The sequence below is a fragment of the Myotis davidii genome, unplaced genomic scaffold (assembly GCF_000327345.1).
Source record: "Myotis davidii unplaced genomic scaffold, ASM32734v1 scaffold147, whole genome shotgun sequence".
Lineage (NCBI taxonomy): Eukaryota > Metazoa > Chordata > Mammalia > Chiroptera > Vespertilionidae > Myotis > Myotis davidii.
In genome coordinates, this window is record NW_006383010.1 from 4796895 (window position 1) to 4808459 (window position 11565).

General features: G+C 36.8%; 1 protein-coding gene and 1 pseudogene across 2 annotated transcripts in view; one reads left to right on the forward strand and one right to left on the reverse strand.

The window, feature by feature from the left end:
* NKAIN2 (Na+/K+ transporting ATPase interacting 2) overlaps positions 1–11565 on the forward strand; it is a 787284-nt gene that overhangs the window by 639285 nt on the left and 136434 nt on the right. For both annotated transcript variants that reach the window (XR_436449.2, XM_006778438.2), the window contains exon 4: positions 5033–5233. Coding sequence is in view for 1 of the 2 variants with exons in the window: in XM_006778438.2 (XP_006778501.1) it covers positions 5033–5233 (201 nt within the window). In the remaining variant the exon portion in view is untranslated. The remainder of the gene's footprint in view (positions 1–5032; positions 5234–11565) is intronic.
* The window catches only part of LOC107181591, a 13791-nt pseudogene continuing 7574 nt past the window's right edge, over positions 5349–11565 (reverse strand).

Genomic DNA, 11565 nt, shown 5'->3' on the forward strand with positions numbered 1-11565 from the left:
CAGGAAAAGCTGCCTGAGGAGCTTTTCATACAGGGAAAGGATAAAGTCAGTGAGAAGTTGATCTTTCATCATTGTAACCAGCTGAGAAAATTCTGCCTCCAGCATCTGCTTGTGAGGGTGTGAAAGAGAGGAGAGCAGACTCATTTTGCCAAACTTAGATCCCACTCAGCAGATGGGTCCTAACATTAGGAGTAAAAAGAGGGAAAAAAAAAGGAAAATAAGGGAAAAAAGGACTTTTGAGCCTGGAGGTTCAATTAACTTGACTATAGCATGGAGGCTTCTTTATTAATTCTTTTTTTTTCTTTTCCTTTCCTTCTTTTCCTTTTATCCGCTCTCCCTCCCTTCCTTCCTGCTTTTCTTTTCTCTCTTTTAGATCATTGCAAGGATCATCTTAAAACAACTTTAAAAAAAAAAAACTTTCAGTTGTAGGCTTTCTTCAGAGCCAAGAGTTAATATACATTTCTTGAGCAAAAAAAGGTGACTATATTGGGGTTTAACATACTCCTTTACCCATAAAAAGAAAGCAATTGACCAAGATAATATTGCTCTTAAAGTATTAGGTATACATTGTAATGTTTAAAAAGGAATGGGGTTAATCAGGAAAAGCTTCTTAGAAGGAGTAGCCCAAAGTATTAATTCTAATGCAGAGAGATATACAGGATGTGAATAGGGGGTATTAGGGAGAATTTTATAAGAAAGCGACTTCAGCAACAATGTTCTGGATGCAGACAGTGCAGACCAAATTATGTGATAATATGGAACATTTGTCTCAACTAAGGAGGCAGTCAGGATGAGATTTAGAAAAGTGTAATACTGGCCTTTTGGGGAAACACAGACCAGAGAAACCCAATTCAGGCTAGAAACAATGAAAACATAGTGTCAATGAACTTTAAATGGTTTACATTAAATTTTTGGTGAATCTTTTTTACCAATGGGAAGAGACACATTTTGGTTTAAGAACTCTAGCTTTTAGAAATCTACATACCATCAGACTTTTCTCATCTGATTTTAGAGCAATGGTTGTAATGTTGACCATGGTCACAGAAATATTTTCTTAAATCTTCTCTTGAATAACTAATGACAGAAACCAGACACTGGAATCAATATTAGTGATGGTGTCATACTGAGTTTATGACCCATGATCAGCCAAATATTGGTTACCCATAGTTGAATATTCTAGAAGAAAGGAGGGCACAAATGTATATTTTTATGGTCCATCTACTTCTCATATGTTCATCATATCGTAGCATGACTCGCATCTTGGATTTTAGAGTTGGTAGATATGAACTTCTTTATGGTCTGGGCTACATTCCTATATATGTAACATTTATCCAACTTGTTAAAGGGTATTTGTGATTTTGCTTATCTTTTTAAAACCATATTTTCTCAGCTCCTTTCTGCATCTTGAACAACATGATTTGCTTTCACTGATTCATATGATACAATAAGAGTTTATTGAAAAATATGATTTTTTTTGGTGTCAAATACATCCTTCCTCACTATCTGAACTCCTGCCTCCTCAGCTGATTACAGAATATCATTCAATCAGAGAGTTTCCTAACTATTTATTCTCAGTCCTGATAACAAAATATATGTTTTATTGATATAAGTATTTCAACCTCCCAGAGTATTTTTGTTGTTAAAAGTTGCTTCTTTCAATTAAATGCGCTTGCTTGGCGTTCATTTCTCTAACGTCATTGCCAGATGTATGTTTTAAGGTAAGGTGAATGCTGACTTGTTCCCATTCCTACTCTGAGAGTATTGAAAGCAGTGGTCCTGGTCCGAGCGTCCCTGGACCATTATAGAACTCAGCAGAAGAGTACCGGGTAACAGAGGTCAAGCCTTCGGGTCTTACAGCATTTGTGTCATCACCTCCATAATGACTGTTGTTTAATTCAGCACCTGCACTGGACTCATCACGTTTCCCGCACTGTCCACTGCAGAGCTACAGGAGACTTGGTTATGTCTATTGTAATTACTCTTGGTTCATGGTTGGCAGTGCCAGCATCCTGTCGCTGATCAAACATCCTTCAGTAAGCTAGGATGTTTGATTTAACGTTTAGGTCTCTCCCAGTCTAACCCCAGCTTATCTTTCCAAAGCTATTTTATACTCCACCTTCTTCCAAACTCTCATCTCATAAAATAAAGGCTACTTACAGGTCCATAAATATATAAGTAGTCTTAGCTCTACAATTTTTACTATCTGGCCCATTCTACTTAAAATGTTTCCCCTCCCCAGGCTGATGGCCTGTCCAAGCCTGGCCCTTCTTTCTGGCCCCAGCCAGAGTTCCCACTTCTAGGGGCTGTCTCACCGAGTTCACAGGCATCTCACTCTCCAAGGACCTGTGCACAGATTGCCCACACCCCTCATTGCGTATTTAACCAACGCTTTCTCGTATCGTTACATTTTCTCTCTGTACCTCGTCCCCCCAAAAGACTGCAAGCCTTTGATATTAGTGATAGCATTTTCTATGTTTACATCATTACGACCTGCTAGAGTGTTTTGCATGTGGCATATGAATAATTAAATTTGTTAGTAACTATGATGATAACTATAACCTAATATCCATTTACATAGAAGTGCAGTTTCTAGCCTTTTAGATAGTAACTAAGCAGCCTAAAAGTGGGACTGTATCAATTTTCAACAGTATTATTCCAAAAGAATAACTAAGTAGTAGACTACTCCAGAAATTTAAGAAAATATTTCAGTTTTTTAAAAATGGCAACTCAAAACTTCTCACTCTCACCCTCCACCTTCTAAACTCTGTAATACAGCCTCCACTGCTTACTATCAGAACAGATATACGCATGTATGCTCTTCTTCAAATGCCATAACCCCTGAAAGTAAATTGTAGCTTTTTATTGAAATTCTGAGGTGCTATTAGTATCATTTTCTCATTTACTTGTCAGTTTTTTTTTATCAAATGTTTATTATTTGTTGAGCAATTAGGCTTCTTGTGTTGACCTGAATACACATAGCCCTTTCCAGAAACCACATTTTAGTGCTAATAACAACTTTCATGTCACACATCAGACCCTGTTATTTTGAAAAAATGACATGACCAAAAATGGGGTCCTTTAATCTGAACTTACTAAGAGAGATGAATAAAAATATTGACACAACATTTTTTTGTCACTATTCTAATCTGAACAAATAATTATGAAAGTTTTCTTAAGATATGAAAGTTTTCAAATCTTACAGTTCTGAGCCCATTTTGTGTGTTTTTCCATAAAAATCCACCCAGAATATACAAGATTTGGTTTGTGGTTTTCTGCCTTGTTTTGTAGTACCAAGGTTAGTTTTTTTGTCTCAAAAGCCCTTACTATTTTGAAATCAAAATTATAAATATGTGAGAATTAAATAATGTATTGGTTATGCATGGAGCAGATCACACTCAGGAATTTCTGTTGAATTTAATAGGAGACTTCCAGGAGACCTTTTTGTTGTCTGTTTTACAACCAAGAATTTATATTTTGTGGTTAAAATAATATACACCTTGTTAGCTGATAGTCATTGGTGCCAACTCAATACCAACAGGAACCCCGAGTTGGGGATGTGGTGAAGAAGGTAACTCTATGCAGTGCAAACAGCTCGTGGTAATGCAGAGTGGCTGTGAACCATCACTGCCGTGGAACAGCTCTATAGTGGTCCAGCCAGGAAACACAATCTTCATCGTTCCATGGAAAGTGTGCTCTCCCACCTAGAGGAGAACTGGGTTATATAGACAGAAATCCCTGCTCCTGATCCCTGATTGGTCAGAATAGAGCTGCTCCTATAGGTCAGAACTGCACAGCTCTGATAGAATGGGGAAAGCCTCAGTCCTATTGGTTGAAATAGGACTATAGTAGCTACTTTATAAGGGCTGGTTCCAGTGACAGAAACACAGTGCAGACAGGCAGTTTGGTGGCTCAGAGGAAGGCAGTCTAGTGGTGCAGAGCTGCTCCCTGGAGTGTGGTTCGCCTGAGGGACACCTGTGCAGAAATGGCTGCTAGGTTCTGCTTTATGTTTTTGTTTTTATTTGAGCCCAGGTAGCCACTAGGAGCCCTTCTTAGTCCTCAGGGTTCACAACATGCACATACACGCAGACTTTTGTTTAAATGTCTACAAGAAGTAAATGAGAATATAAGATTATATCATCTAGTTAATGATTGCAGGTTGTAGATATGCATTTACATTTTATTATGAACCTTTTGACTTGTTGAGTAGTAAATTGTATTTGATGCATTCCTTTTCCCCATTTTCTTCCTAGAAGACACTGTTTGTATATGTGATTATAAGCTCTCTAAGTACAAAATCTATGCCTTTTATTGTATTTATAGCTAAACATGTACATGCTGAACTTTGTCTAATGAGTTGTTGACTTATTTTCTCCACCCTGCAAGAGTTTGCTAATGATATTTCTTAAGAAATGTTTTGGCTAATTGTATAGTACAAATAGACAAGATTGAAATGACCCTGAAAAAATTTGCTAAAATAGTAGGAATGGACAGGGGAAAAAAAAAGGTAGTGTTATGTTTTATTAAGTAAAGGTCTTACAAATGTTAGTATTAGTGACGTTATATTAACTTTTGCTAAATTGAAATACAACTTTAATATTTAAAATGGGCAAAAGGTGAATATTCTGAGGGAGAAGAAAATACATTTACAATAAGATGATCTTTAAAAAAGTAAATAAAAGATGATCTTCACTTGACAAAAGAGTTAAAATTACAACCTTTGAAATACAAGTTGTAAGAGGTAAGGACTCTTCAGGTTTACAATTAATGTAAACCGCTGATAATTTTACTAATAATTTTTTTATAGTGTAGTCAGGTAAACTGTCATAAGTAGAATTCATAGGTACATCATTTTCAGGGAGAACTGATAGTTTTACTTTAGGTGCTTTTTTTGTACCTATAAAATACAGTAAGTAAGGATGGGGTGGAGTGGAGAAACCCACATTTCTAAATGGGAAACTCAGAACAAGTCAGTCTGAATAAGCTAATAACATTTATGAAGTAATTCTCATCCTTATAAATTGCCTTCTTGCAGGAAACAGACCTTATCCTGACTTTTAATATTTCAATGCACCGATCTTGGTGGATGGAGAATGGACCAGGATGTACGGTGACATCAGTGACACCCGCCCCAGACTGGGCCCCAGAAGACCATCGCTACATCACGGTCTCGGGGTGTTTTCTGGAGTACCAGTACATAGAAGTGGCTCACAGTTCCCTCCAGATTGTCCTCGCAGTAAGTGTTCACAGACAACCACTCTTTTTAGTGCTTCCGGAATTGTTTTATTTCTGTGCAATCCCAGTACACGGCAAATGGACTACGCAGGTAACACATGGCTATTTGTTTTTTCCTAATTAATGCCACTTTTAATAGGGATTTTGAGGTTAAGCCTTGCCCTGGACTGAGCATGCTGATTCTTTTCAGCAATCATTACATAGATGTTGACATCTTCAGCATTCTCCATAAGAAATCCAGCCAGTTTAGGTTTGATTATTTGGCTCTTGGTAGACTTGCAAAGATTCTGAAGGGAAGATCAGAGAGTTTTCACTAGGAACGTGCTGCAACACCCAAATGTATAAGATTTCAGTAGGTGTTCTTCCTGTCAGCCTGGGCCTCTTTCTGTGTGTACTCTTAGTCCCCAAATGCCTTCTCCATTTGCCCTATCTTCCTAGATTTCCCCCAAGTACCATCCATCATCTTTTATCCCTCCCCCACTTTCAAAACAATTCAGCTTTTCTTTGAATTGAATTCTAGTTCTCGGACAATTATGCCTTCTTTTTGCACAGTATCATACTGGTAAAGAACTCTCCTAAGTCCTTTCTATTGTGTACTTTTAGAACATATTTGCATAACACATACCTATGTTACATAAAACATATTATTTTATATTGTATCACTATGACAAAGAGATAAATAAGATAAATAACATACTTTTCTCAGGAAAAACTTTTACTAAGGCTAAATGAATAATTTGTGGGATTTATAAAGTTAAGTCAACTGTACTATACATGTCTCTATTTATTTATTACATATCTATAGGTGCCGGTCCACATATATTTTTCTCTGATTCCATGTAGATCTGCAATTAATGTGCATAGTCTTAAAATTGTTAATAACAAATAATGCAAATAGGATATGCTTTTTACCTTTTTTTTCAGTTAATTACTTTGGGAATGATGTTATCTCACAATTCTTAATTAACAAGACAGAGTGCTGGGTAGAATGGTGTCAATTAGTTTACATAAAATTCTTTTGGAATTTAAAAAAGCTATATGAGCATGTGTGTATTCAATTATATAACTAACAAAGATAGATAGATATATATACACATATATATATAACTAATCCAATTATATAACTAATATATTCACTTAATAAATTTTTTAAGTGAAGTATATACATATATATACAATACACATATATTTTCATTTATATATGCATTATTATATATTTATTATAATAGGCTAAGTATGCTGTGCTAGTAAGCACTTTCCAAATCTGTTATCACTAAAAGCCACAAAAGTGTATTCTTCTGAGTCAGCAGGAGGTTCTACCGTTACTGTCACTAAGGAAAGGAGGCGGAGGAGCAGCCGCCATGAGTCATCATGGGTTGCCATGCCAGAGAGCAAGCTAGATCTGGAGCCAGAAAACTCTCCTCTGTGGGAGGAGAAGCTCATTGCTCACAGTTTGTTGTCCAGAACCCATCCCACAGTCCCACCCAGTCACAAAATGGCCAGGAAGAAGGGAGAACTGTAAATACTTAGGAACCAGCATAAATCATTTCCACATTTTGAATTATGTTCTTAGTTCACATGGTGAGTGAATTCCCTGGAAAAGTCCAACCTGAGACACTTCTTAATAAACAAACCTTTCTAGAATATGTTTAAACTCTTACACGATTCATTTTGATTATCTTGAAATAAAGATTAGTTAGATTTGATGGGATGGAAGTAGTCATTTCATTACTTAAAATCCATTCAGATGAAGTACTCATTTTCCCATGGGACAAGTAAAATGTTTCTGGTTTCAGGAGACAGATAAAACACCTTCATAAACGTGATGGGGAGAGGTTGTACATAAAACATTCCTTCAACTGGCACTTCCTTTTGTTCTGCACCCAAGCATTTTGGAAAGCTTCCATTTATGTGTCAAGGATGCTATAAAGATAGAGTTTATATGCATGGATAGTTATATTTTAGAGAGTTAGTTGAAATAATGTGTGTATGTATAGTTCACAGATTTATTAAACCCCACGTAAAATTTTGGCAGGTGTGTAATTTTCTAAAAAATACATTTGGACATGGGAGAATATGTTGAGGTTGACATACGGCCCAAAGAAAAAGTATTTTTACCATAAGTAAAAACCATCTGTACAGGCAAAGTGGCTACAGTACAAAGACGATGGATGGAGTGGCCCTCAGAGCAGATATAACTGATATTTCGAGCTACTGGCTCTGAATTCTGTCTACATTGCCCCCAACAGAGTGGAGAGGAGACATTTGAACAAGCTATCACAGGATGTGGCATTTTTACCTCTCTCCTTCCCACCTATTCTGTCCAGGTGGCATCTTCTTTTGCAATGCCAACTGTGGGTCACCTGAGAGTAATTTGGTAACAGGGTACCCAAGCCAATTGCTTGGCGAAGTTTCAACAACCTTTCTGTCTTTGGGCTTGCTTTTATCTAGTCAGCCTTAGGCTGACAGTATCTGTTGTGCAGAAAATTTAGCAGATCTTCATTCGTTTTAGAATGCAAATCAAAATGGGGCTTATCTTGAACAATTTGCTTGACCTAGGGAATGGATTCCAAGTACATTTTCCTGTATTCATTCTGATCACTCTGCTGTCATGATTAAGAAACAAAATGATTTGTGTTACCCAAATCATGCCCCTGACAACCTACTGTTCAGTTCAGGCCAGCCCAGTGAGCACTGCCTAAGTGCTTGGCCTCTGCCAGCATCCAGAAAAACAAATGACAGGATCTCTGACTTTGAGGATGTCACAGTAAAAAATGGGGTGAGGGTCCTAAGGATTCAAACCAGGTGCACTTTTCAAGGATGTGATAGACAGAAAATACAGTTCATGCATTTTTGTGGCATAATCTTGGCTTCTGAGTTCCAGCCTGCTTTTTTGTAAAGTCAGCTAAACTCACACTCTTCTCATTGTTTTCCCACCAGCCTTTGAACCTGCTTTCTCTTCCAGGATGTCTGGCTTAGATCTGCTTTCATAGACGGCTGCTCTTCCAGCGATTGCTCTTGATTAACTCCAAATCTCTCCAGTGCCTTTTCTCCACCTTCACTAAGCCTTTCTTTCACAGATTTCTGACCCCTGGCACGCCTGTCACCCCGTTGTTCGGTTTTCTGCCAATCAACTCCTAGCTGGTTTTGAAATTAGCATTCACAAAGCCCACCATTTGCATTGCACATACATAAGATATTTCTTGTCTACAGCCAAAGGAAGAGAAGTTATCGGCATAATTGGGAAGAGGGGTTATTAATCACACAGCTTCCAGCGGAGCAGAAAGGACTGCCAGACACCGTAATGACAAGCCAGGTGTGAGGCTGCGAGCTCTCTCCTCCTCCAGCAGCATTGTCTTCTAGTTAGTATCAGACGTCACATTCAAAAGGGGTGCAGGTGTTCACCGTTTCAATAAAACCAAAAATAAAAACAGCCCACACTTATAAAATAGATCAAATAAATACGTATGGGGAGAGCCAGGAAGGAAACCAGCTAGAAGGATGGTGGTGTGCACCCTACAAAGATTAAGCCGATTTCTTCAAATGTGTGACTGCAACAGCGTGGTTTACAAAACGTGTTCACAGGCATTGAATCCTTTAACGTGTAACAGTCCTGTGAGGGCAGCAGAACAGGTGAAAAGCCTTCCCCAAGATTTCTTAGCTGGTAAATAGGGAGGATGGACATGCTGACCTAGGTTTTTCTCTGCCACCAACAATAGGAATTGTCTCAACCTGTATGCCAGCACCAGCTGATGCGTAATGGATCCCCAAAGCCCCCCAAATTCTAGCTCGTTAGTGGCAAAGCGTGACATGATTGATTAGCGATGTCTGCTATGAGTGAGGGGAATGGAGTTGTTTGTGCCTCATAGTTGGTATGCACACATTAGACCTCACTTCCTGTAACCAACACAGTGAAAAGGGAGGGTGTCATACAAAGAAATGTAAGTAAATGAAGCTTTCACGAAAAACATTTATTACGATAATGGAAGTTGCTTTATATTTTAAAATATATGTTAAGATTCCAAATAATTGATTAGAAAACAGAAACAAAAACAAATGTCCAGTCCCTCTTTTCTCTACCTTCTCAGGACCAATACCTCTACATTTAATATAAATTTCTCCAACCAAAATTGCTGTAGGTGTTTCCCTTTACTTCCTTGATTTCTTTAACTTCTGACACATTTCTACGTTCTTATTGTTTAATCAGATTGATTATTTAAATATATTTTATTGATTTTAAAGAGGAAAGGAGAGGGAGAGAGAGCTAGATACATCGATGATGACAGAAAATCATTGATTGGCTGCCTCCTGCACATCCCCTACTGGGGATGGAGCCTACAACCCAGGCATGTGCCCTTGGCCAGAATCAAACCTGGGACCCTTCGGTCGGCAGGCCAATGCTCTATCCATTGGGCCAAACCAGCTAGGGCTAATCAGATTGATTATTAGTAGTTTTAGGAGATGAGCAGAGGATATTGATAAAAATGTAAATAAGATCACTATTTCCCACAGATATTAAACTTGGCTTAGAACCCATATATGAATTAGCAGGGAAGTCATAGAAGACTTTAGAATAGGTTCCAATTCCTGGCGTTGTCCACAGATTCACTGCCAAGTTCATCTTTCAGGGATATCTATTCCCTATTCAGAAAAATGTGTACCTTGTAGTGTTTATAAAATTGTGGAAATCCTTGTTCAACAGACTGTGGCAAAAAAATTTTAAAGATAAAATGTGTATCTTCAAATGGATGGAGTCACTGATATTTCCAATTATTTCCAGTTATTAATAAATATTTGCCGTTCAGCTCCCTGAGACTTGCTAAGAAATTTTCAAAACTTGGAATGCCTTTATCCAAGTGGATTTGGGGTTGTAGTTGGGAATGGTACATGAGTACTTCTTTAGATGTAGCTGATGTGTGTGGTATGGATGAGAGGGAACGGCCTTAGTGCTCACATTCCACTTGACTCCTTCTTCAATCTGGAAATGCTTATTCACGAAGATTGGATTATCAAATATTTGGGTCCCAATTTTCATGTAGCGTAGGATATTGCTATTAGAGCAGTAAATAATAAATTGATGTTGTGAACTTGCATTAAAGGGTTAAGTGAGGAAATGGCATGAGCTGATACCCAGCTATTTTGCTGCATCCTGAAGTGACGTGGTTGCCATGTGGATATTTGAATCAAAAAAATTAAGACAGACTTCTTAAAAAACAAAATAAGTTTGATTTGGTTGATTTCACAGTGAAAAATAATTTATAAGTTATTGGATTTGCCATTTTTATAAACAAAATTAGCCCTATCTGCAAATGTACAGTTGGGTAAAAATACACTCAAAGCACATGATTTTGTAAAAATTTACAAAAATACTATGTCAACAAATATGTTGAAATTAAATAATATTTTAATATTCCCAGCACGTTTTATATAAATCAGATTAATCTAGGTGACTTTAAGAGAAAGAGTTAAGAACGTAATTATTGGTTGTTGATTATGTCCTGGTAGTGATTTTAGTCCAGTTCCAAGAAATTGCTATTGCAAATTGGGCAATTTTCAATTCTTTGCTTTTTGTTAAAATTGGAAAAAAAATACCTAATAGATCTATCAGTTGGTATATTCTTTGAAATATTGTTTAGATAATTATGTAAATTGTGGCATACAAATTAGAAGTTGCAGGAGGTATGTGACAGCATTTAAAAAAAAAAAGTCTCTAGTAGTTCTCTATAACAACATTTTCCTGTGCTTAAGCCTAAAAACAAACAAGTAAAAAGAATAGAATTCATGCTGAACTCTGACTCAGTGTAGTACTAACAAGTAATGCATTTCAAAAACATTTTATTTTTATACCTAATGATTTTGGTCAACATTTGTGGAAGACTATTTTGTTTTGATCAATTGTGTGAAATCATAATTGTGACAACCCAATTAATAACATATTTTTTTCTCACCAAAAAAGATAAATATGTGAGGTGATAGATGTGTTAGTTAACTATTAATTTTACAATCTATCTTTAAATCAGATTGCCATGAGGTACACTTTAAATACAATTTTATTTTTCAATTATACCATAATAAAGCTGAAAAATATTTTAAATGTCAAAAAAAGAATACATTTTTAACAAATATTTTGTGGGCTAGGAAAGAAAACTCATACTTAAGTTTATACATCTTAAATTTAACACACACACACACAAACACACACATATATATATACACTGAGTGGCCAGATTATTATGACCAGCCAGATTATTACAACCACCCCATCAGTACTTCATTGACACTTCCAAAAATACTGAATATTGAAAACTTCCTAAGCAAATACTCTCAAGGTTT